The sequence below is a fragment of the Chlorocebus sabaeus genome, chromosome 6, assembly GCF_047675955.1.
Source record: "Chlorocebus sabaeus isolate Y175 chromosome 6, mChlSab1.0.hap1, whole genome shotgun sequence".
NCBI lineage: Eukaryota > Metazoa > Chordata > Mammalia > Primates > Cercopithecidae > Chlorocebus > Chlorocebus sabaeus.
Window position 1 is genome coordinate 90281 of NC_132909.1, and position 26527 is coordinate 116807.

The following is a 26527-nucleotide window of genomic DNA, read 5'->3' on the forward strand; positions in this document are numbered from 1 at the left end:
GCGTTGAAAACCTGGGTGGGTGCATTGAGGCTGCCCCCGGGGAGGGGTGGGCCTCAGCCCCCTGTGCAGTGCCCCTGGGGCCCTGAGGTCTCCGGTCCAGGTGACAACGGCTGGGGGCGGGGTAGGTGACAGCTTCCGGAGGATGTTTGGAGGCCGCGAGGACTGGCGCGAACCACCGTGAAACCCATTCGCGCGCACAGGTAAAGTGGGCAACCGGGCGGGGCGTGAGGGTAACGGGGCACAGCCTCCCCAGGCCCCGCTCCCAGGTGTCCGCACGTGGCTGCAGCACGGGTGCGTCGGCCGCTGGGCCGGGTGTGGCCTTTGTTCCGGATGGGGACTGGGGGCCGCGGGGCTTTGTCCCCGCCTCTGCCTTTGTTCCATCTCTGGCGCGCGGCCCCCCAAATCTGGGCCCGCCCCCTCCGCGGCATAGTCACCGCCTCCGCGCCCAGCCTGCCCCTTCATAGGGCCACGCCTCGCGAGCCGGCCCGCCCCCTCCAGCCCACCACCCTGAAGAGGCCCTGGCCTCTGGCTTCCTTCCTCTGATAACAGGGAAAGTTGATGCCACAGGCTGACACCTTAAGACCGCTTGAGTCCAGGGGTTGGCTGCAGTGAGCTATGATCGCGCCCCTGCACTCCTGCCTGGGACGGCAGAGCGAGGCCCTGTCTTTAAAATAAAATTTAAAAAGAAAGAAAAAACAAAGTTGGTGCTGGCAGTGCACAGGGCGAGGTGTGGGCGTCCTTTAGGAATATTTGCTGTGGCCAGGCACGGTGGCTCACGCCTGTAATCCCAGCACTTTGGGAGGCCGAGGTGGGCGGATCACCTGAGGTCGGGAGTTGGCCACCAGCCTGACCAATATGATGAAATCCCGTCTCTACTAAAAACACAAAAATTAACTGGGCATGGTGGCACACACCTGTAATCCCAGCTACTCTGGAGGCTGAGACAGGAGAATCGCTTGAACCTGGGAGGCAGAAGTTGCAGTGAGCTGAGATCGCGCCATTGCACTCCAGCCTGGGCAACAAGAGTGAAACTCTGTCTCAAAAAAAAAAAAACAAAAGGAATATTTGGTGAGCATTTTCCACGGCCGTATCCTGCACTTGTCCCCAGAATCACCCGAGAGGAGGATATGTGACCCACACCTGCCTCTGGCCTCTAGGGCAGACAAGGGTACCAGGGCCAGGTCAAAATATTAATACTATGGTACAAAGTGTGGAAATATCTCTCCTAGGAGCTTCCCCAAACACTTGCAGGAAGGCAGTTGAGCAGAAACAAGTCCAAGGTCCCTGAGGCAATAGGGAGGCAATAGGGAGGAGTAGTGGGAGGTGCTCAGAGAGGTTACTATACAGCTAGCAGGGTCTGGGGTAGGTTGGACCCCTGCCACTCTATCATCGGCTGCCCCTCATAACAGGCCCTCCCCTAGGCCCTGGCAACACGCCTTGGGGTTTCAGTGGCCCATCAAGGTCCATGCTCTTCTCTCTGCACAATAGAGAGGAACTGTGAGAGTACCCCTTTTCCTACCCCTGGGCCCAGGACCTTCATCCCCAGTATGAGGCTGCCCCACAAGCAGCAGGTGTTACCCAATGCCAGCAGCAGACCTTGGAGCATCACTTCTCCACCAGGTGCCACACCACTGTGGAGCCCCATTGTCCACAGGGAGAATCTGAGGCTTCAGGAAGTGCCAGGACACCAGTGGGGGAAGGGAGATTACCTAGAAAACAGGCTCAGGCTGACTCAGGGACAGCAGAGTGGGGCTTCTTACGACTGGCCAAGCCAGGGTGGGTATATAGGAGAATAAGACTAGGGACCTCACTCAGAGGTCCATAAGTATATGGCAGGACACTAGTGCACCTTGGTTGGCTCTGCTTCCCAGTTGGACCGGCAGAGAGGTCAGTGTCGCCTTATACTTCTGTCTTCCATGCTCCTTGCCAACGCTTTACTGCATCTCTCCCTTCCCAGTCCTGGATCATTGGGAACTGTCAATATTTTGGCTTTGCAGACAGGGCGTAAGACAGGTGTAGCAATATGCAGTGGTCAGGTCACTCAGACTGCACCCAGGCCAGCTGAGGACTGCCTACTGCCTGGTTGTGCCGCCTACCTGAATATAGCCATCGTTACCCTCTCTTTCTTCCTCAAACCCCACACCTGTGCGTGCTCTCCTTCCCACCCTTAGGTGTCACCCCCAAAGCCACTTTCTGAGGAGGCATTGTGGCTACATCACTCAAATTTATTTTTTCTTCTTTTTTCTGTTTTTTTGAGATGGAATCTTGCTCTGTCGCCCAGGCTGGAATGCAGTGGCGTGATCTTGGCTCACTGCAACCTCTGCCTCCTGAGTTCAAGCGATTCTCCTGCCTCAGCCTCCTGAGTAGCTGGGATTACAGGCGCCCACTACCACACCTGGATAATTTTTGTATACTTTTTTTTTTTTTTTTTTGAGACTGAGTCTTGCTCTGTCTCCCAGGCTGGAGTGCAGTGGTGCAATCTTGGCTCACTGCAAACTCCGCCTCCCAGGTTCACACCATTCTCCTGCCTTAGTCTCCTGAGTAGCTGGGACTACAGGCGCCTACTACCATGCCCGGCTAATTTATTTGTATTTTCAGTAGAGACGGGTTTCACCATGTTAGCCAGGATGGTCTTGATCTCCTGAACTCATGATCCACCCGTCTCGGCCTCCCAAAGTGCTGGGATTACAGGTGTGCCCCATCATACCTGGCCAACTTTTGTATTCTTAGTAGAGAGGGGGTTTCACCATGTTGGCCAGGCTGGTCTGGAACTCCTGACCTCAGGTGATCTGCCTGCCTACCTAGGATTACAGGCATGAGCATGAGCCACCATGCCTTGCCTTTTTTTTTTTTTTTTTTTTTTTTGAGATGGAGTTTCACTCTTGTTGCCTAGGATGGAGTGCAATGGCATGATCTCTGCTCACTGCAACTTCTGCCTCCCAAGTTCAAGAGAGTCTTCTGCCCCAGCCTCCCAAGTAGCTGGAATTACAGGTGTCCACCACCACACCTGACTTATTTTTTGTATTTTTAGTAGAGACAGGGTTTCACCATGTTGGCCAGTCTGGTCTCAAACTCCTGACCTCAGGTGATCCACCCGCCTCAGCCTCACAGAGTGGTGAGATTATAGGCGTGAGCTATCACGCCGGGACTTCTTTTTTATTTTATTTTTATTTATTTATTTATTTATTTTAGAGACAGAGGCTCACTCTGTGACTCAGGCTGGAGTGCAGTAGTACGATTTTGGCTCACTGCACACTCCGCCTCCCGGGTTCACATCATTCTCTTGCCTCAGCCTCCCGAGTAGCTGGGACTACAGGTGCCCGCCACCACGCTCGGCTAATTTTTTGTATTTTTAGTAAAGACAGGGTTTCACTGTGTTAGCCAGGATGATCTCTATCTCCTGACCTCGTGATCCGCCTGCCTCGGCCTCCCAAAGTGCTGGGATTACAGTTGTGAGCCACCGCACCTGGCCTATTTATTTATTTTTTAAACGGAGTCTCATTCGGTCACCCAGGCTGCAGTGCAGTAATGTGAACTTGGCTCACTGCAACCTCCTCCTCCCAGGTTCAAGCAATTCTCATGCCTCAGCCTTCTGAGTAGCTGGGACTACAAGCATGCACCACCATGCCCAACTAATTTTTGTATTTTTAGTAGAGACAGGGTTTCACCATTTGGGCCAAACTTGTCTCAAACTCCTGACCTGAGGTGATCTGCCCACCTCAGCCTCCCAAAGTGCTGGGATTACAGGTGTGAGCCACCATACCTGCCCTCAAATTTCTGTCTCTGTCTTCACATGACTTTCTTTATGTCCTCTCTTCCTATTTATTTATTAAATTTATAGAGACCATTTTGCTCTGTCACCTAGGTTGAGTGCAGTGGTGCCTCGAACTCCTCACCTCAAGGGATTATCCAATCTCAGCCTCCCAAGTACCTAGGTCTACACCATGTCCAGCTTTTTTTTTTTTTTTTTTTTAGTAGAGATGGGGTCTTGTTATATTGCCCAGGCTGGTATCAAAATCCTGCTCTCAAGCAATCCTCCTGCCTTGGCCTCCCAAAGCACTGGGATTACAAGCAAGAGCCACTGCACCTGGCCCCTCTTCTGTCTTTTCTGTCTTTTTTTTTCCTTTTTTTGAGACGGAGTCTCACACTGTTGCCCAGGCTGAAGTACAATGGCGCAATCTCAGCTCACTGCAATGGAGATTGCAGTAAGCCAAGGTCATGCCACTGCACTCCAACCTGGGCAACAAGAGCGAAACTCCATCTTAAAAAATAAAAATAAAAAATCTGATTCCGGTGACAACTCTAGGGTATGGCCCTGCTGACCTCTGACTTCTGACCTCATCACTCTTCCAGCCACATAAGAGACCTGTTGTCCTCAACTCAGGGCCTTTGTACTTGCTGTTGCCTCTACTCAGAATGTTATTCTCTGGGCTCTCTTTCTTCCCATTTCAGCTAGAGAGAATCACAAGGATATTAGCTCCAAATCGTACTCACTGCTGCATCCACTGTGCTTAGCCCAGAGCCTACTTCACGGTGGATCAGTCATTAGCAACTGTGTGAAAGGACATGCAGATGGATGAAGATGATGACCATCTTGAGCCAGTTTTGTAGACCATAACATGAGGTTTGGTTTCTATCACTTTAAATTTTTTTTTGTTTATTTCTGGTAATTGAGTTAAAATGTATGGCCAGGCATGGTGGCTCTTGCAAGTAATCCTAGCACTTTGAGAGACCAAGGCAGGAGGATAGCTTGAGCCCAGATGTGATCTCTGCTCACTGCAACCTCTGCCTCCTGGGCTCAAGTGATTCTCCTGCCTCAGCCTCCTGAGTAGCTGGGATTACAGGCACACACCACCATGCCCAGATAATTTTTGTATATTTAGTAGAGACAAGGTTTCTCTGTGTTGACCAGGCTGGTCTCAAATTCCTGATCTCAGGTGATCCACCAGCCTTGGCCTCCCAAAGTGCTGAGATTACCAGCATGAGCCACTGTGCCCGACCCCGTCTCTATTATTAAAATATATATTTTTAAATGTAAAAAAAAAAAACAGGCTGGGTATAGTGGCTCATGCCTATAATCCCAGCACTTTGGGAGGTTGAAGCAGGCGGATCACGGGATCAGAAGATCAAGACCATCCTGGCCAACATGGTGAAACCCCGTCTCTACTAAAAGTACAAAAATTAAGGCTGGGCGTAGTGGCTCGCACCTGTAATCCCAACACTTTGGGAGGCCAATGGTGTGAACCTGAGCTGAGATTGCGCCACTGCACTCCAGCCTGGGTGACAGAGCGAGACTCCGTCTCAAAAATAAAAAAAAGCTGGGTGTGGTGGCATGTGCCTATAATCCCAGCTACTTGGGAGGCTGAAACAGGAGAATTGCTTGAACCAAGGAGTCAGAGGTTGCAGTGAGCTGAGATCGTGCCACTGCACTCCAGCCTGGAGACCTGGAGACAGAGATTCTGTCTCAAAATAATAATAATAATAACAATAATAATAATAATAATAAAATTCGGCCAGGCGCGGTGGCTCACGCCTGTAATCCCAGCACTTTGGGAGGCCAAGGCAGGCAGATCACGAGGACAGATACCATAGAGACCAGATAGAGACCATACTGGCTAACGTGGTGAAACCCCGTGTCTACTAAAAATGCAAGAAAATTAGCCGGGCGTGGTGGTGGGCACCTGTAGTCCCAGCTACTCCCGAGGCTGAGGCAGGAAAATGGCATGGACGTGGGAGGCAGAGCTTGCAGTGAGCCGAGATCGTGCCACTGCACTCCAGCCTGTACAACAGAGTGAGACTCCGTCTCAAAAAAATAAATAAATAAAATAAAATAAAATTCACATAACATGAAATTTATCATTTTAACCAGTTTAAAAGTGTACATTCTGTGGCATTTCATGCATTCACAATGTTGGGCAACCACCACCTCTATCTATTTCCAAGTCATTATCATTACTCCAAAAGGAATCCCCATAACCATTAGCACTCACTCCACAGTCTGCCTCCAACCAGCCCCTGGCAACCACTAATCTACTTTCTGTCTCTAGGGACTTTTTAACTCTTTGGTGGAGGCTCATGATATGTAGAGATGCATGCAGGGAGCACCTCAGATAACCAGCTGTGATAGCAAAGAACAGAACATCTCCAGCTCCCAGAAGTCCATGTCCCTTGTAGCTGACACCTAACTTCACAGACAAGCTTTGCCTACCCATAAAACACATGGGGCTTTACTTCTCTGTCTGGCTTCTCAGTGCACATTTATACAGCCATGTATGACCTTAGTTCCTCCCTGGCCCTTGTTGTGTAGGGTCAATGCTATAATATCCTTCAGTTTGCTTACATGTTCTCGTGACTGCATTCTCCCTCCGGCTTGGGCTGTTATTAACACAGCTGTTACAGTGGGCAATACCGTATGGGGTTTTTGGCTGGGTGCTTCTTAACTGTAATGAGGAGCTAACAGAAGGTTTTAGCAGAAGGTGGCATGATCTGATTCCCATTTCAAGGGTTCCAGTTGGGTAATGGGTGGGAGCAAAATGGAGAACAAAAGATGAGTGTTCAACTACATCTTCTCAATTGCTCTTTGGAATCACTAGGATTCCTCTGTTAGTTTCCTGTGGATTTGGTAACATATTACCACAAACATGGCAGCTTAAAAAAAAACTTTATTCTTGCTGGGCGCGGTGGCTCAAGCCTGTAATCCCAGCACTTTGGGAGGCCGAGACGGGTGGATCACGAGGTCAGGAGATCGAGACCATCCTGGCTAACAGGTGAAACCCCCGTCTCTACTAAAACAATACAAAAAACTAGCCGGGCGCAGTGGTGGGCGCCTGTAGTCCCAGCTACTCGGGAGGCTGAGGCAGGAGAATGGCGTAAACCTGGGAGGCGGAGCTTGCAGTGAGCGGAGATCCGGCCACTGCACTCCAGCCTGGGTGACAGAGCCAGACTCCGTTTCAAAAAAAAAAAACAAAAAAAACAAAAAACAAAAAAAACTTCATTCTCTCAAAGTTCTGACGGCCATGAGAGGATCCTTCCTTGCTTCCTCCAGTTTCTAGTGGTCTGGGCTTGTCACCGCATCACTCCAATCTTGAAGGCTAACAGCTTCACCTATCTCTGTTCTCACTTCATATTGCCTTGTCTTCTATGCATCATTGCTATGGACTGAATTGCGTCCCCTAAAATTCATATGTTGAAGCCCTAATCTCCACTGTGATGATATTCGGAAATGGGGCCTATGGGAAATAATTAGGGTTAGATGATATCCTGATAGTGGGGCTCCATAATGGGACTAATGCCCCATAAGAAAAAACGCCTTGGCTGGGCGCGGTGGCTCAAGCCTGTAATCCCAGCACTTTGGGAGGCCGAGACAGGTGGATCACGAGGTCAGGAGATGGAGACCATCCTGGCTAACACAGTGAAACCCCGTCACTACTAAAAAATACAAAAAACTAACCGGGCGAGGTGGTGGGCGACTGTAGTCCCAGCTACTTGGGAGGCTGAGGCAGGAGAATGGCGTAAACCTGGGAGGCGCAGCTTGCAGTGAGCCGAGATCCGGCCACTGCACTCCAGCCTGGGCGACAGAGTGAGAGTTCTGTCTCAAAAAAAAAAAAAAAAAAGAGAAAAAGAAAAAATGCCTTTGGGAGGCCAAGGCAGGAGGCTTGCCTGAGGTCAGGAGTTCAAGACCAGCCTGGCCAACGTGGTGAAACCCTGTCTCTACTAAAAATATAAAAATTAGGCCAGATGCGGTGGCTCACGCCTGTAATCCCAGCACTTTGGGAGGCTGAGGCAGGTGGCTCACCTGAGGTCGGGAGTTTGAGACCAGCCTAACCAACATGGAGAAACCCTGTCTCTACTAAAAAAATACAAAAGTAGCCAGGCATGGTGGCACATGCCCGTAATCCCAGCTGCTCGGGAGGTTGAGGCAGGAGAATCACTTGAACCTGGGAGGCAGAGATTGCAGTGAGTCGAGATCACGCCACTGCACTCCAGCCTGGGCGACAGATCGAGACTTTCTCTCAAAAACATGGCTGGGGGTGGTGGCTCACGCCTGTAATCTCAACACTTTGGGAGGTCAAAGTGGGAGGATCACCTGAGTCAGGAGTGCGAGACCAGACTGCCCAACATAGTGAAACCTTGTTTCTAATAAAAATACAAAACAGTAAACTGGGCGTGGTAGCACGCACCTGTAATCCCAACTACTCCCGAGGCTGAGGCAGGAGAAATACCTGAACCCGGCAGGCGGACGTTGCAGTGAGCTGAGATTGCACCACTGCACTCCAGCCTGGGTGATAAGTGCGAAACTCCATCTCAAAGAAAAAGAAAAGAAAAAGTATGGAAGAGCTGCAACCCCGCTTCCCCCAACACAGCAAGAGGAGAGTCCTTAGAATGAAACTTACTTTGCCTGCACCTTGATTTTAGACTTTCCCTCCCAAAACTGTGAGAAAAAATCTTCTGTTGTTTGCGCCATGTAGCCTTACATTATTTCCTCCTCTGCCTTTCTCTTACGATTCATGTTAATTTTCATGTAGGGTGCACCAAATAATTCCAGGTAATCTCCCAATTTCGAGAACCTAAATCACAATTACAAATACCCTTTTTCCTAATAAGGTAACACTTCCAGGTTTCAGAGTTAGGATGTATATATCATTGGGGGCCATTTTCAGTTACTTCAGTCCCAATTTCACAGATAGGAAAACCAATTCCCAGAGAGTAGAAGGGGCTGTTCAGAGCTCCACATTGTGACCGGTACAAATTCAACCCACTCCCGGACTTGGTGGTGCCCTCGCCCCTTCTGTTTGCTGCCTTCCCAAAGCATCCTGTAGCTTCCACGGAAAGGAAGGAGAGGGGAGGACAGAAGACACTCAGAGCCCACAGTCTTATCCCTTTCCCTGCTAATAGGAACCAGGGCTCCTGGGAAAAATGGCTGATTCCAGGACAGTGCAGGGACAGACTATACAGGGAAAGTCCCAGCTGAGCCTGAGAGGTGCCCAAAGAATGGTGGAAATATGTTAATGGCCGGGCACGGTGGCTCAAGCCTGTAATCCCAGCACTTTGGGAGGCCGAGACAGGCGGATCACGAGGTCAGGAGATCGAGACCATCCTGGCTAACACGGTGAAACCCCGTCTCTACTAAAAAATACAAAAAACTAGCCGGGCGAGGTGGCGGGCGTCTGTAGTCCCAGCTACTCGGGAGGCTAAGGCAGGAGAATGGCGTGAACCTGGGAGGCGGAGCTTGCTGTGAGCCGAGATCCGGCCACTGCACTCCAGTCTGGGTGACAGAGCGAGACTCCGTCTCAAAAAAAAAGAATTTAAAAAAAAAAAAAAAAAGAATGGTGGAAATATGTTGAAAGGACATAGATGCCAAACCTGATCAAACAACTGGAGCATCAGAACAGTGACCGTCATTGGCTGATGCACAATAAATCCACACTACCCATGAGTCCTTAAGTGTTCTCCAAAAAAGAGAGATCCAGAAAAATAAACCCATCTGTCACCATATGATGCTGATTTTAAGCCAGCCCCTCACTCTGAGAACTTGGCATCCATCCTGCCTTTCCAAGGTGAACTGTATTTCAGGGGAACACATGGCCCCAGTTCTTGCTTATCGAAGAATGCCCACTGATAATTAGATGCTAGAATTTGAAAAAGCCTAATTTCCCAACTCATAATGAAATCCCTGCACTGGTCAGGATTATCTGCTTATGTTATGAGGTACATGGAGGGTGTGGTGTCAACATGGCTGCGTATGGGGAACCCATAAGTGGACAGGGGAGAGTCAGGCTGTCAGTGCCCCACATTAGGGTTGATGACATGATCCCACCCTATAAGTGCTGGTGTGTATTTTATGACTTATAAATTAGACATCAATACAACTATTTAAAAAGGAGAAGGAGACGAGGTTCAAAGAAGATATACAAATGGCCAATAAATGCTCCACATCAGTGTTCATCAGGGAAATGCAAATCAAACCACAATGAAATACTGCTTCACGCCCACTAGGATGGCTATAAAAATAACTGAAAATGACAAGTGAGAGTGAGGATGTGGAGAAATTAGAACCTTCATACTTTGCTGTGGGAATGCAAAATGGTGTAGCCATCATGGGAAACAGCCTGGCAGTTCCTCAAACAGTTAAACACAATCCAGCAATTCACCTCCAAGGTATATACCCACTCAACTTGAAAACAGGTGTTCAGGCCGGGCGCAGTGGCTCATGCCTGTAATCCCAGCACTTTGGGAGGCCAAGCCAGGAGATCAAGACCATCCTGGCTAACACAGTGAAACCCCGTCTCTACTAAAAATACAAAAACTTAGCCGGGCGAGGTGGTGGGCACCTGTAGTCCCAGCTACTCGGGAGGTTGAGGCAGGAGAATGGCATGAACCTGGGAGGCGGAGCTTGCAGTGATCTGAGATTGTGCCACTGCACTCCAGCCTGGGTGACAGAGCAAGACTCTGTCTCAAAAAAAAGAAGAAAGAAAGAAAGAAAACAGGTGTTCAAACAAATGCTTGTGCAGGAACGTTCATAGAAGCACTATTCATAATAACTAAAAGTAGGGCCAAGCACAGTGACTCACGCCTGTAATCTCTGCACTTTAGGAGGCCGAGGCAGGCAGATCACTTGAGGTTGGGAGTTTGAGACCAGCCTGACCAACATAGAGAAACCCCGTCTCTACTAAAAATACAAAATTAGGCCGGGTGTGGTGGCTCAAGCCTGTAATCCCAGCACTTTGGGAGGCCAAGACGGGCGGATCACGAGGTCAGGAGATCGAGAACATCCTGGCTAACACGGTGAAACCCCGTCTCTACTAAAAAATACAAAAAACTAGCCGGGCGAGGTGGCGGGCGCCTGTAGTCCCAGCTACTCAGGAGGCTGAGGCAGGAGAATGGCGCGAACCCAGGAGGCGGAGCTTGCAGTGAGCTGAGATCCGGCCACTGCACTCCAGCCTGGGAGACAGAGCAAGACTTCATCTCAAAAAAAAAAAAAAAAAAAAAAAAAAAAAGATTAGTTCATCAATATCTTTTTTATTTTGACTTAGAGTTTCACTCTTGTTGCCCAGGCTGGAGTGCAATGGCGTGATCTCTGCTCACTGCAACCTCTGCCTCCCGGGTTCAAGCAATTCTCCTGCCTCTGCCTCCCAAGTAACTGGGATTACAGGAACCCGCCACCACACCTGGCTATTTTTTTCTCTTTTAAATGTTAGTATTATTTATTTATTTATTTATTTTTATTTTTTTTTTTGAGACAGGGCCTCACTCTGTCACCCAGGCTGGAGTGCAGTGGTGCCATCTTGGCTCACTGCAACCTCTGCCTCCTTGTTTCAACCTGCAAGGCTCTAGTATCGGTTCGAATCCCGAGAGCACGCCAACAAACAACACAAGGCGGTGTGGAGCAACATGCTGTTTTATTTTTATTTTTATTTTTGAGATGGAGTCTCGCTCTGTCGCCCAGGCTGGAGTGCAGTGGCACGATCTCTGCTCACTGCAAGCTCTGCCTCCCAGGTTAATGCCATTCTCCTGCCTCAGCCTCTCGGACTACAGGCGCCCGCCACCGCGCCCGGCTAATTTTTTGTATTTTTAGTACAGACGGGGTTTCACCGTGTTAACCAGGGCGGTCTCGATCTCCTGACCTCATGACCCACCCCCCTCGGCCTCCCAAAGTGCTGGGATTACAGGAGTGAGCCACTGCACCCGGCCAACATGCTGTTTTAATGAGCGCCTGGGTGCAGAGGGGCTGAGGCCTAAAATGGCGTCAGCCCCAAGTAAGGACATGGCAGGAGTTTTATAGTCTCCTGTAAACAGGAAGTGTCCTAGTCCGATGTAACTGCTATGTGGTACCCAGGGCTTCTCTCCCTCCATCTTCAGGGGTATGTGTCTTCTGGCCAGCTCTCTTCCTGCTTCTGCTATCTTGCTGATGCACACTGCTGGCACAAATGGCCTTGTGTCTTGGGACTGGGCCTGAGAAGGGAGGAGTTATTTATCCCCCCAAGCTTTCACGTCCCAGGGAGAATTTTTCACAAGGGATTCTCAGCCTCCTCAGGCTCCTGAGTAGCTAGGATTACAGGCACGTACCGCCAGGCCCAGCTAATTTTTGTGTTTTAGTAGAGACAGGGTTTCACCATGTTGACCAGCCTGGTCTCAAACTCCTGACCTCAGGTGATCCACCCGCCTCAGCCTCCCAAAATGCTGGGATTACAGGCGTGAGCCACCATGCCCGGCCCAATGTCTCAAACACAAAGCAGGCAGGGTGGAGAGCAGCCCTTGTAAAGAGGGAGGGGACAAAGTCAGGGTGTGCCAAGTCTGGGCTGATCCCTCCTGGACTATGGCCTTGGCCACCATGCGTCCAGCAGGAAGATGGCTGGGAGAACGGGGCTGGGTGGCTGTTCTGCCTCAGTTGCCCACCTTAGTCGGGAAGCACTTCTCAGACTAGCCACTCCTGAGTGGAAAACACTGAACAATCTGACCAGAGAAAATTCACAACTCCCGGGTGGCACAGGAACCTGAGACAAAGTGACAGGGCTGGAGATGGTAGGGACCAAGACTTCATGTTGTGTGATTCCACTGACAGGAAATGTCCAGAGCAGACAAATCCATGGACAGGTTCGTGGGGACAGAGGTAGGGACACTCCGGAAATGGGATGAGCAATCTCATGGAGGTGATGTAAATGTTCTAGAACAGGAGAGTGGTGAAGGCTACACAACACAATAAAGGAGTAAAAATGACTCAGTTGTGCACATGGGAAATTATATGGCAGAGTTTGTGTCTGGAGGTGAGAAAGGCTGTCCCCTGGGGTCGTAAAACTGGAGCTGCCAGGCTTACACCTACCATGGGTGCTGGAATTCCTCGCTCCAGGGCATCGAGGAGCAGTGGGTGCAATAGAGGAAAATGGATTAAATGGAGAATGGCTTTAACCTGGCTTCAGTGGATGTGTTGTCTTCTAGTGATGGAGCTTCGCTTCGCTGTGGCTTTTCGGGATGGAACCATCCAGGTGTCCCACAATAGGGGGTTGGGGCTTTCCCCTTCACTTTAGAGCTTTACTCAAAACACATTTTGTGGCCAGGTGTGGTGGCCCACACCTGTAGTCCCAACTTCTCAGGAGACTGAGGTGGAAGGATCCCTTGAACCTGGAAGGATGAGGCTGCAGTGAGCCGTGATCATGCCGCTGCACTTGAGGCTGGATGACAGAGTGAAACTCTGTCTCAAAAAAATAATAATAGCCAGGCATGGTGGCTCACACCTGTAATCCAGGCATTTTAGGAGGCTGAGGCAGGTGGATCACCTGAGGTCAGGAGTTTGGGATTAGCGTGGCCAACATGGTGAAACCTCATCTCCACTAAAAATACAAAAATTAACCAGATGTGGTGGCAAGCACCTGTAATCCTAGCTACTCAGGAGGCTGAAGCAGGAGAATCACTTGAACCCAAGAGGTGGAAGTCGCAGTGAGCCGTGATTGTGCCATTACACTCCAGCCCGGATGACAAGAGCCAAACTCTGTCTCAATAATAATAAGAATAAGAAGAAGAAGACCAGGTGCAGTGGCTCACACTTGTAATCCCGGCACTTTGGTAGGTCGAGGTGGGCAGATCACGAGGTCAGGAGATCGAGACCATCCTGGCTAACATGGTGAAACCCCGTCTCTACTAAAACTACAAAAAATTAGCCAGGCGTGGTGGCGGGCACCTGTCGTCCCAGCTACTCGGGAGGCTGAGGCAGGAGAATGGTGTGAACCCAGGAGGCAGAGCTTGCAGTGAGCCGAGATTGCGCCACTGCACTCCAGCCTGGGCGACAGAGCGAGACTCCGTCTCAAAAAAAAAAAAAAAAAATTAAAACCAGAACGAAACAAGAACATGGGTAATTTGAGAATGTGAATTGTATACAATCAATGCTCCAGTCTATACTATATTGTCCTGTGTTTCTTGGGTTTTTTTAAAATTTGTTTGTTTGTTTTGAGGTGGAGTTTTGCTCTTGTTGCCCAGGCTGGAGTGCAATGGCAAGATCTTGGCTCACTGCCACCTCTGCCTACTGGGTTCAAGCAATTCTCCTGTCTCAGCCTCACTAGTAGCTGGGATTACAGGCCCCTGCCACCGCACTCGGCTAATTTTTGTATTTTTAGTAGAGATGGGTTTTCACTATGATGGCCAGTCTGGTCTCAAACTCCTGACCTTAGGTGATGCACCTGCCTCAGCCTCTCAAATTGCTGGGATTAAAGATGGAAGACACTGTGCCCAGCCTGTTTCTTGGGCTTTTTATTTTATTTTATTTTTTTTTTTTTTGAGACAAAGTTTCGCTCTCACCCAGGCTGGAGTGCAATGGCACAATCTCGGCTCACTGCAACCTCCGCCTCCAGGGTTCGAACAATTGTTCTGCCTCAACCTCCCCAGTAGCTGGGACTACAGACACGTGTCACCACGCCCGGTGAAATTTTATATTTCTTTAATTAATTAATTAATTAATTTATTTATTTATTATTTTCTGAGACACAGTCTCACTCTGTTGTCCAGGCTGGAGTGCAGTGGCATGATATCAGCTCACTGCAACCTCTGCCTCCCGGGTTGAAGCAATTCTCCTGCCTCAGCCTCCCTAGTAGCTGGGATTATAGGCGAGTGTACATGTCTGGCTAATTTTCATAATTTTGGTAGAGACGGGGTTTCACCGTGTTGGCCAGGCTGGTCTCGACCGGCTGGTCTCAAACTCCTGACCTTGTGATTCACCTGCCTCGGCCTCCCAAAGTGCTGGGATTACAGGCATGAGCCACCGCACCCAGCCTAATTTTTGTATTTTTAGTAGAGACTGCGTTTCACCATATTGGCCAGGTTGGTCTCAAACTCCTGACCTCGGGATCCATCTGCCCGCATTGGCCTCCCAAAGTGCTGGGATTGCAGGCGTGAGCCTCAGCAACAATTTTTTTTTTTTTTTTTTTTTTGAGAGGGAGTCTTGCTTTGTCACCCATGCTGGAGTGCAGTGGCATGATCTCGGCTCACTGCAACCTCCGCCTCCCGGGTTCAAGCAATTCTCCTGTCTCAGCCTCCTGAGTAGCTGGGATTCTAGGCACGTGCCACCACGCCCAGCTAATTTGTGTATTTTGAGTAGAGACGGGGTTTCACCATGTTGTTCAGGCTGGCCTGGAATTCTTGACCTCAGGTGATGCACCCGCCTCAGCCTCCCAGATCCTGGGATTACAGGTGTGAGCCACCATGCCCAGCCTTTGGGTTTTTTAAACTCTTCAAAGTTAATCCAAAGGCACAGGACAGGTCAAGGTTCTGGGCCCCTGACAAAGTGCTCCTGGTTGTGTTGTTTTGAGTATTGTCTCAGCTTAGGTCTCCTTCTTCCTGAGGTCTCAGGCCTCTGTCCACAGGGCTGGTAGTACCTTCTTCTTTTTATTTTACATATGAAAGCACATTAAATCTTTTCTCTCTTGTAAATATTCCTTGCCCCCACCCACCTTTGTTGACAGCCCTCAATACCTGTCTGGATACTGTTACTTTTCTGATAAATTCCACCCATTGCTTCTACCACCTCCTTGGTTCCACCAGGGCTTGGGGCTGGGCCTCCCTCCAGCGCCTCTGTAAGTTTCCTCAGGGGACTTTCTGGAGTATACAGGGGATCCTGCCATTGCCCCTTCCCACCACCTCACACGACTCCCATGTCTTCTCTGTCCCATCAGAAGGGCTCAAGTCTTCACTGCTGCTATTTGCCTTGCCAGGGACCACCCCTCAGCCTCCACTCCTATCCGCCTTATACCAGGAAGCATTTCTGCAGGTATATGCTTAGTGCCTGCTCCTGGGTATACTCATTTAGTACTTGAAATGCCCTCACAATCACTGTGCATGGATCATGGGACCTCTATTCCACACCTGGCACAACCCAAACCCACCAGGATGGGGCCAGGTTTGTGGACATAAGGACTTGAGTATGACTGCCACAGAGGGGAAGTCTGGATGAAAGGCTGCCCGGGAAGTGATGGAGGATGGAGGGAAGTTGGGACCCTGACTGAGATGGAATCAGGCACAGCCAAGAGGTCCTGGGAGACTCCTTGGTGGGAGCTGTCTGTTCTCTGACCCATGCTGTCAGAAGGGCCCTGCCTTAGGCAGCTGAGGAGGCCCAGTCACCCTGGAGCTCAGTTTCTTCTACTCCTTTCACATCTGTGGTCATTGTGCTCTCACAGAGTCTTCTCTCAATGGCCGCCATTTCCCATCTCAGGCCTCGGGCTTAGCCTGGAGTTTTTAATATTTGCAGGCCACACTGCCCTCCTCCCTAGTTTGTCAAACCTGTGTTCTCAGGTACACATTTATTCCTTGAAATGCCCCCACAACCAGTGATAAGGTCTTTGGGTTCCTATACACACACACACACACACGTATACATATATACACACGTATACATATATACACATTCTTCTTCTTCTTATTATTATTATTTTTGAGACAGAGTCTCTCTCTGTTGCCCAGGCTGGAGTGCAGTGGCGCGATCTCCACTCATTGCAAGTTCCGCCTCCCGGGTTCACGCCATTCTCCTGCCTCAGCCTCCAGAGTAGATGGGATTACAGGTGCCCGCCACCACGCCCAGTTATTGGCCAGGCTGGTCTTGAACTCCTGACCTCAGGTGATCCACCTGTCTCAGCTTCCCAAAGTGCTAGGATTACAGGCATGAGCCCCCACACTCAGTCAATTTTTGTATTTTTAGTAGAGACAGGGTTTCACCATGTTGGCCAGGGTGGTCTCGAACTCCTGACCTCAGATGATCCGAATGCCTAAGCCTCCCAAAGTGCTGAAATTATGAGATTACAGACATGAGCCACCACACCCGGCCTTGTCATAAGATTTTTAGAGAGAAAAGGAAAATAACCCTTGAGGCTGCAGCTCTCACCTCCCTTGGCTGCCTGAGAGAGGTCAGGGTCTGGATTTCTCCTTCCTATGTTCATCCTAGCCTATTAGGCAGGATCTTCCACCCCCATCTTGCCCTAATCCTCCAGGCCCCATCCCTTGGGGTTGAGACTTTCTCTAAAGCCACCCGTGTCCTCTCCTTCCTATCCTGAATCTGTCCCTTTCTGCCCTTCACTGCTGTCAGGGCAGCTATTGTTTCCTGCTAGGACTCCTGCCTTTGCCACCCCACTAGGTGCACTGTCTTTCCTACAGCCCCTTAAACATACTAATGGGGCTAATGGGACATGGCTTCCCCGCCTCAACGCACTGCAATCTTGCCACTCAGCCCAAGGTTCATGCATTTGTCTTGCCCAAGGGAGGGCCATCCTCCCTCCCCAGAGGCCTCATGCATGCCTTCCCACCTACCCTTATGCTCTTCCCGAAACAGCCCAGTGAAAGCAGACCCTGTGGGTCCAGCAGGCCATGGTTTGAGTCTGAACAAAGACAATGATGATGGCAGGTTATTAGACTTGTGTTTTTTTTTATTTTTTGAGACAGAATTTCGCTCTTTTTGCCCAGGCTGGAGTGCAATGGCGCGATCTCGGCTCACCGCAACCTCCGCCTCCCGGGTTCAAGCGATTCTCCTGCCTCAGCCTCCCGAGTAGCTGGGATTACAGGCATGTGCCACCACCCCGGCTAATTTTGTATTTTTAGTAGAGACGGGGTTTCTCCATGTTGGTCAGGCTGGTCTTGAACTCCCGACCTCAGGTGATCCACCTGCCTCGGCCTCCCAAAGTGCTAGGATTACAAGTGTGAGCCACCGCGCCCGGCATAGACTTATGTTTTTTGTTTGTTTGTTTTGTTTTGTTTTGAGACGGATTTTCATTCTTGTTGCCCAGGCTGGAGTGCAATGGTGCGATCTCAGCTCACTAAAACCTCCACCTCCGGGGTTCAAGCAATTCTCCTGCCTCAGCCTCCCAAGTAGCGGAGATTATGGGCGCCCGCCACCCCGCCCAGCTAATTTTTAGTATTTTTAGTAGAGACAGGCTGGGCACAGTGGCTCATGCCTGTAATCCCAGCACTTTAGGAAGCCGAGGCAGGAGGATCACCTGAGGTCAGGAGTTTGAGACCAGCCTGGTGAACATGGTGAAACTCTGTCTCTACTAAAAATATAAAAATTAGCCAGGCATGGTGGTAGATGCCTGTAATCCCAGCTACTCAGGAGGCTGAGGCAGGACAATCGCTTGAACCAGGGAGGCGGAGGTTGCAGTGAGCCAAGATCGCACCATTGCGCTCCAGCCTGCGGGACAAGAGCGAGGCTTTGTCTCAAAAAAAAAAAAAAAAAAAAAAAAAAAGTAGAGACGAGGTTTCACCATGTTGGCCAAGCTGGTCTCGAACTCCTGACCTCGGGTAATCCACCCACCGTGGCCTCCCAAAGTGCTGGGATTACAGGTGTGAGCCACTGTGCCCAGCCTAGGCTTGTGTTTTAATGGGGTTTCCCACCTGGCACATATTTTCCACCCCCAACCTCCTGACCTCCAAATACCACATCTACAACACAGCCACCCAGTAGCTGCCCTGGGTGAAGGACAGGCATCCTGACCTTGTCTGTCTTCTAGAGGCTTTGTTCTAGTCATACATTTGGACAGTGGGTTCCCGCTTTCACTTCGGAGTCACTCTGTCCTCTGGGATAAGGGAAGTGAGAACTGCTCCCTGAGGAATGAGATCTTGAAGGGGCCTGGTAAAGGCTGGGAAGGCACAGAAATAAAGCTTTCAGGGAGGGAAATGTGAGGAATGCGTTCATCAGATGGGAAACAAATAGTGGCATTTATCGGACTCTCACTGTGTAGAGGCCCTAGGTCTCACCAGATGTATTTGTTTTCTATTGTTACTGTAACAAATTACCAGAAACTTCATAGGTTAAAACAATATCCATTTATTAGGTCACCATTCTATAGGTCAGAAGCCCAAGTAGGTCTTCTGTGGGTCTCATAAAGGCTGAAATCAAGGTGTGGTATGGACTGAGTTGCTGTCTGGAGGCTCTGGGGAAGAATTTGCTTCCAAGCTCATTCAGGTTGTGGGCAGAATCTAGCTCCAAGCACTTCTAGGGCTGAGGTCCGTTTTCTTTTCTTTCTTTCTTTTTTTGAGACGAGTCTCGTTCTGTCGCCCAGGTCGGAGTGCAGTGGCACAATCTTGGCTCACTGCAAGCTCCGCCTCTTGGGTTCATGCCATTCTCCTGCCTCAGCCTCCCAAGTAGCTGGGACTACAGGTGCCTGCCACCACGCCCGGCTAATGTTTTGTATTCTTAGTAGAGACGGGGTTTCACCGTGTTAGCCAGAATGGTATCGATCTCCTGACTTCGTGATCTGCCCTCCTTGGCCTCCCAAAGTCCTGGGATTACAGGCCTGAGCCACTGCGTCCGGCCATGAGGTCTGTCTTCTTACTGGCTGTTGTTGCAGCTCTTCTCAGATTCTCAGCCTGACACTTGTCCCTCTCATGGACAAAACTCTTCTCCTACTTCAAGTTTCTCCACCTTCCTCTTCTGCCTTTAAGGACCCTTGTGATTACCTTGGACCTACCAAAATAATCCAGAATCATATTCTATTTTAAGATCAGCTAATGAGTAACCTTAGTTATGTCTGCAAAAACCCTTTCACCATGTAGTGTAACTATTCATAGGTGAGATCATCATATTTACAGGCTCTGAAGATTTAGGCACGGAATCTTGGAGGTGGCCATTTTCAGAATTCTGTCCCCCATAACAGATCGACTTGCAATGTGCCAGAATCTCACAGAGTCTAGCTCAGGAGAGGCCCAGAGCAGGGTGAGGCAGTTGTCTGTTCCTGTCTGCGTTGTAGTAGAAGGTGCCAAGGCCGAGATGGGGTCCGCTCCCCAATCCCACCCACAGCGGGCGGGCCTGGAGTAGGGGTAGCTCGCCTGCGCCTCCTGGCGGCCAGGGACCGAGACCTACTTCAGCTCTCACCCGTGTCACAGGAATAAGGCCACTTTCCCAGTTCGCAGTGGGGTTTAAACTGGTCAGAACAGGTTGGTGACTTGGGCCGGGAACTGCCTTCCCATTCTCCATCACAGGGCGCCTGCGGATCGATCGCGCAGGCCCCGCCACACCCCTGATCTCCTGGGCGACGCCGGAAGAGTGCTCTGGTCCAGAGGTTCCTCGCAACGCGGCAGCCCTAGCCTCTTCGACTTTGGTTCCGACTGAAAGCCGCAGTCTGACGGGAGCTGATCGCCATAAAAATACCGGAAATGTGCTTCGGTAGGGTTTCCCCTGCGCCGCCGCGACCACGGGCTTTGGTTCCGCCGGCGTAGGGGCCCGGAAGTGCGGCCTTGTAGTCCGTGAGAAGGAGGCGGCCACAGGAGAGCCTGGTGCCTGAAGAGGAGTCGGAGGTGGGGTCGGATGGGCATCCCCCTGCCGCAGGGCGGGCGAGGAGGCTGGGGCGTGCCAGGGGAGGGGCACCTGCGCTCCGCTAGAAGCGCACGCTGCGAACGCGAGGGGGCGCTGCAGGACCGGGGTACGGCGCGGGCCAGGGTGCGGGGTGGCCGCGGCGGCTCAGAGGGGTGCTTTGGGCTTAGGGTGGGGCGCGGGCAATGGAGCAGAGATTGGGAGAACGCGCTCTGGGTAAAGCACACGGCGCGGCGAAGGCGTGGCGGGAGTGTGCGGCGCCGGACCCAGGAAGCTGGCCTGGGCGCCGGGTCTCGAAGGCTGGCCTTTGTTCTGAAGTGTCCAGGCCGGCTTTGCGGCGTCGGGACTGAGGAATGGAGCCCGCGGCGGGGCGGGGCGGGGCAGGGCGGGAAAGGAAGGTTCAAGTCTCTGGGGTTGATGCGTCCCCATCGGCCGGACACAGATTAGAAGCCTTTCAGGTGCTAGGTGAATACAGATGGGGCGGGTGCTGCATGCTGAGTTAGCCTTTGCACGGGCACAGGCCTGGCTTTTTCGAGGCTCAGAGTGGGGCCGGGGGGCGGGGTGGTGTATCTGGATCTGTAGTCTGGAAAGGCTCCCTCTGGCTGCCATGTGGGGAACAGAAGGGGAAGCGAGGGGCGTGGAGAGACCAGCCAGGTTTCTTCATCCGTCCAGGACAGCGGGAACGGGGCAGTGGAGGTGCTCGAAGTGGTCTGAGGGTCAAATGTTGGGCATGCAAGAAAGGGAGGCGTCTGGCTGAGCAAAGGGACGGCGGATTGGGCGTAAGGAGTTGGAGGGGTTGAATCTTGAGACCCCAGTAGAGCCCGAGGGTGTAGGGGCAGCATCAAGCCGAGCCCACTCTGAGAGACAGGCTGGTGGAGGCTATACGGATGTCAGAGTCCAGAGCTCCTACCCTCCTCCCTTAGACTGGAAGTGTGTGCAGTATGGGTGCGGGATGAGCTGAGTATCTCATCCCTTGTTTGACAGAAGGGGAAACAGGCCGAAGGATCACGGTTTACCTGCTTGATGGACGGAGTAGCAGAACTCCTCACATTCCAGAGTCCTCTGGGGACTACTCCCTCCCCTTTCTGGTACCTGATGTTGGGCCTCGTCCGGCTTGCTCAGTGGGTACCTATCCAGTCACACACCCCTGCTCATTCCACACTTCCCCTCTCTGTGCCACACCCACACCCTGGGCCCCACAGGCCCCATCGAGATGGCAAGAAGCTGGGGCTGCAGGAGCCACTTCCCTGCCTGCTATGCTAGGGGCTGCCAGGGACCATGTACTGGTTTCCCTGGGGCATCTCCCAAGGTAATGCCCAACCTTTTCCCCTCAGCCCTTAGTGACCAGGCACACCCAGAAGCATGCTGCCCAGGAAGCAGGGCATGCCATCCCACTCCTGCGAAAGCCTCTGTATATACTCGTTAAGGTGACCTGGTTCTGAGGCAGCAATCCTGCCTCTGCACAGGGTCTCATACTGGGGGGATGTGGCTAAAGGAAACCAAAAGGAGCTGCCAGCAGGGGTGGAGGGGAAACTAGCTGGGTACTGAGCAAGATCTGCTCTGGGTGAGGCAGGTTAGCCAGTTGGGATGGGGATCCTTGGCCTCTTCTACACACAGGGCTGCCCTCTTGGAGGGGCACATGGGGAGGCTTAGGGTTATTGGAGTTGGGATGGGGTGGGGTGGGTGGGTGAGTCAATGTAGAGTAGGCCAAGCCCTGAACCTTTTCGGGGGCTGTAAGCAAGACCTGGAGAGGGGCAGACCTTTCACATCCTCAACACCCTCTCCTAGGGGTGTGCTAAGGTTTGCCGCGTTGGTGGGGGCTGTAGAGGGCCTGGCTGGGACTGAGATGGGAGGAGGAGGGAGTGCTGGAGTGTCCTGTGTTGGGAATGGGGACTGTGAAGGGCAGCTGGGGAGGGATGGATTAGTGCACCTTGGAGTGTGGTGCACTCTTCAGCCCCGTCCTGCAGCAAGGGGTGAAAAGACAGGGAGGTTGGGACAGAGGGGGGTCCTCAGTTGACCTCCTCCGGCCCTCCTCTTGTTCTGTGCAGATGGCGGCTGCAGAGGCTGTGCACCACATACACCTGCAGAACTTCTCACGCTCTCTGCTTGAGACCCTCAATGGGCAGAGGCTGGGGGGGCACTTCTGCGACGTGACTGTGCGCATTCGTGAAGCTTCACTGCGTGCCCACCGCTGCGTGCTGGCGGCCGGCTCGCCCTTCTTCCAAGACAAGCTGCTGCTCGGCCACTCTGAGATCCGTGTGCCTCCGGTGGTGCCCGCACAGACGGTGCGACAGCTGGTCGAGTTCCTGTACAGCGGTTCGCTCGTTGTGGCGCAGGGCGAAGCCCTGCAGGTGCTCACTGCCGCGTCGGTACTTCGCATACAGACAGTTATCGACGAATGCACGCAGATTATCGCCCGCGCCCGAGCCCCAGGCACCTCTGCGCCCACGCCCCTGCCCACCCCTGTGCCCCCGCCACTCGCACCTGCGCAGCTGCGTCACCGCCTGCGCCACCTGCTGGCTGCGCGCCCTCCGGGGCACCCTGGTGCTGCGCACAGCCGTAAGCAGCGCCAGCCCGCGCGTTTGCAGCTGCCTGCGCCCCCAACACCTGCCAAGGCCGAGGGGCCTGATGCTGACCCCTCACTGTCCGCGGCCCCTGACGACCGTGGCGATGAGGATGACGAGGAAACTGACGATGAGACCGATGGCGAGGACGGCGAAGGTGGCGGCCCGGGCGAGGGCCAGGCACCTCCTTCCTTCCCAGACTGTGCTGCCGGCTTCCTCACTGCTGCTGCTGACAGCGCCTGCGAGGAGCCCCCTGCACCCACTGGCCTCACTGACTACAGTGGTGCCGGGAGGGATTTTCTTCGGGGAGCTGGGGCAGCTGAGGACGTATTTCCAGACAGCTATGTATCCACTTGGCACGACGAGGATGGCCCTGTCCCCGAAGGCTGTCCCACTGAGACCCCTGTCCAGCCCGACTGCATACTGGCTGGACCCCGCCCACCTGGTGTGAAGACCCCAGGGCCACCCGTCGCACTCTTCCCCTTTCACTTGGGTGCCCCCGGGCCACCCGCACCACCCCCTTCAGCACCATCAGGGCCAGCCCCTGCGCCCCCACCCGCCTTCTACCCCACACTCCAGCCCGAGGCAGCCCCCAGCACTCAGCTGGGGGAGGCCCCGGCTCCCTCTGCTGCTCCCACCACGGCCCCCTCAGGCACCCCTGCTCGCACACCAGGTGCTGAGCCACCTACCTATGAGTGCAGCCACTGTCGCAAGACGTTCAGCTCCCGGAAAAACTACACCAAGCACATGTTCATCCACTCGGGTGAGCCAGGGCGGGAGAGGAGAGGGAGAACCTCTCATTGGAGAGTTAAACCTAAGGGGGAATTCCGCACTAGTTACAGGGCACTGGAACTGTTCTGTTACTTTTGGGTAGCAGGGGACCTGGAAATTGAGCCTTCCCCCAAGTGCAAGGTATGTGGGGGAGGAGAAAGCCCCACTCTGTGGAGCAGCAGGCACTGGCTTCTGTGGAGGGGGATCCTGAGGCTGGGTTGGGAAGCAGGAGCCTGTCCTGGCCTTTGGAAGGGTGGTAGTGGAAACTTTAGCAGCCTAGGATGCACGTGATGGGCATGGAGTCTTGGCAGGGGGTCCTGGGCAGGTTGGGAAACTATGCTCCAGGGAGCCTCCTGTGTCTCTCTGGTTCCCAGCAGTCCCGCCATGGCAGTCAGCAAGGGAGGGTGGGTTTACGGGCCCAGGGGTAGAAAGCCCTCAGAAAGGTGGTGCGATGAAGGCCCCAGGAACTCCTGAGACTGGGGCAGGAGTAGGAAAACATGGGTACAGTGTGGGGACCCCACAGCTGCAGAGGACCCCGAAAAGCTGTGCGGAGGTTCCCTTGGACCTTGGCCGTGTCAGGCAGGCGGCTCTGCAGTGCTGCAGGAGAGGTAAAGAGTGGGAGGATGGTACTGAGGAATGTGGTGACGATGCTCCCTGGGGGCTGAGATGGAGGACAAAGGAATGGAAAACAGAAGCCTGCTGGGCATTGTCAGTAAAAGCAAAAATCTGGCTGGAAGGCCACAGTGGTAGTGAGGGAGGTTTTTCTGCATGGGCTGGAACTTGGGATTTGACTGTGAGTGGTGGGGAAGCCTTGGTATTCTAAGCTGGGGAGTGACTGAGATGTCAGTTTATAATCACCTCTGGCTGCCTTGGGGACAACTGGGAGGAGCCAGGGAACTGGGAATAAGAGAGTTGGGTGATTATTCTCCAGGGTGGTGCCAGAGGCCCCAAGGTACTGCTGGCTGTGTGAAGTGTGTGATCTGAGCCAAGTGCCTGGGCCCGGTTAGTCTGGGGTACCCCCTGGCAGGCACTGCCTTTCAGTACCCTGCCACTGAGAGAGGTGTTTTTTTTTTTTTTTTTTTTTTTTGGAGACTGAGTCTTCCTCTGTTGCCCAGGCTGTAGTGCAGTGGTGCGAGCTCCGCTTACTGCAACCTCTGCCTCCTGGGTTCAAGTGATTCTTGTGCCTCAGCCTCCTGAGTAGCTGGGATTACAAGCGTGCACCGCCACTTGGCTATTTTTTGTATTTTTAGTAGAGAAGGGGTTTCACCATGTTGGTCAGTCTGGTCTTGAACTCCTGGCCTCATGCGATCTGCCTGCCTCGGCCTCCCAAAATGTTAGGATTACAGGTGGGAGCCACCATGCCTGGCTGAGATACGCATTTTGTTAATACCTGATGAATCTAGGGGTGGACTCAGCCTGCCTCCCCTCCCCTAACCTAGAATGAGGAGCTCTCTCTATCACACCAAGGACATTATAGTGGCCAGCGGGCAGGGGTTCTGGGCAACTGGGGCTTCCTGCAGGAAGGTGGCAGATGTGCCCAGGTCCCTCCTTATGAAAGGGCAATGGCCTTGTCAGACTGAGTTTAGGAGACTATATGGGCATTGGCGAGGGGGGCCAGGTCCGAGTGTCTCCCTGTGCTGGGTGGGTAGGGGCTGAGGGGGAGGGTCCCTGAGGGTAGAGGGAGAGCCCAGTGGGCAGTCCAGATGAGCAACAGATGTTCCAGACAGGCTGGGTTCCCTGCAGGCAGGGTACTTGCTGGATTTCGGGGAGCCCTGTCAGACAGTGGCATCTCAGGATAACAGAAAGGGGGTCCCTGCCAGGAAGGGATGGGAGAGACGTACCTCACAGCGTATGAGGGTCCCCGTTGGGCAGGAAAGTCCCAACGTGAAGGGAGGTCCTAGAGGGGAGGGGGTGTCCCTGCTGGGCGGGAAGATCCCATAGTAAGGGGAGGGTTCCCCGACAGGCAAGGGATCCCGGGATAGTGGTTTGGGAGGGGAGGGGAGCTCCTGCCAGGTCCAGGCGCCCAGGGTGGGGGTGGGGTGGGGTGGGGTGGCGGCGGGGAGCTGTAGAGTCTGACTTGCGTTCGCGGCCCGCCCTGTCGTCCGCAGGGGAGAAGCCGCACCAGTGCGCCGTGTGCTGGCGATCCTTCTCGCTGCGCGACTACCTGCTGAAGCACATGGTCACGCACACCGGCGTGCGCGCCTTCCAGTGCGCCGTCTGCGCCAAGCGCTTCACGCAGAAGAGCTCGCTCAACGTGCACATGCGCACTCACCGGCCCGAGCGCGCGCCCTGCCCCGCCTGCGGCAAGGTCTTCTCGCACCGCGCGCTGCTGGAGCGCCACCTGGCCGCGCACCCTGCGCCCTGATGGGGCTGGGGCCTGGCCTCGCCCACGGTGGATCCGAGGCCGCCCGCACGGTCGGCCACGCCCGCTACGGGACCCGTGGTTCCCGCCACTAGACCACGCTCCCTCCTAAGCGCAGGTCCTCTCTCTCCCTTCACCCTTTCTCCATACCGGGGCCTAAGTCCGCCTTACTTCTCTCCTCCATGTACTTGAACCCTCCAGGTGGTGCCGAGCTGGGGCTGGTTAGGGACCAGACCACCTCTGAGAACCAGACCATTTCCTGCCTAAACCGGGCGCTCAGGCGCTGGGACCCGGCCCAAGATATGACTCCGGTTCTCGCCCCGCCCTCTCCTGGGGTGGGGGTGGGGGCTGGGGCCGCTCCCCTGCCCCGGTGTGAGGCTGTTCAAGGTCCCTAGCTCCCTACCCAAGCTATCCCTCCCTCATGGGGCGCCTAAGGAGGCTCAAGTGGACCCATCATATATGGGGGCTGGGCCTCCGGACTCTCACTCTAATAAAGGACTGTAGGCCATGGGGCCTAAACCGCGAAGCTGTGAGCACCTGGATCAGTGCGTG

General features: G+C 53.1%; 1 protein-coding gene and 1 long non-coding RNA gene across 8 annotated transcripts; one reads left to right on the plus strand and one right to left on the minus strand.

The window, feature by feature from the left end:
• ZBTB45 (zinc finger and BTB domain containing 45) lies at positions 1-26501 on the plus strand. 7 transcript variants are annotated; one of them, XM_073015768.1, is made up of 4 exons: positions 20186-20262; positions 21263-21403; positions 22327-23605; positions 25722-26501. In XM_073015768.1, the coding sequence occupies exons 2-4, from the start codon at positions 21302-21304 to the stop codon at positions 25976-25978; spliced, it is 1638 nt and encodes a 545-aa protein (XP_072871869.1). In that variant the 5' UTR covers positions 20186-20262; positions 21263-21301; the 3' UTR covers positions 25979-26501. The 7 variants fall into 7 exon arrangements, with proteins under 7 accessions (XP_072871874.1, XP_072871872.1, XP_072871870.1 ...); XM_073015767.1 differs by lacking the exon at positions 20186-20262 and adding an exon at positions 20419-20743 and having other exon boundaries at positions 21263-21399; XM_073015773.1 differs by lacking the exons at positions 20186-20262; positions 21263-21403 and adding an exon at positions 1-200.
• LOC140711789 (uncharacterized) lies at positions 18774-19947 on the minus strand. The gene is made up of 2 exons (XR_012093061.1): positions 19841-19947; positions 18774-19432 (listed from the first exon to the last, which is right to left on the minus strand). It is a non-coding gene; the product is annotated as an uncharacterized lncRNA (long non-coding RNA).
• Positions 26502-26527: the final 26 nt, after the last annotated feature.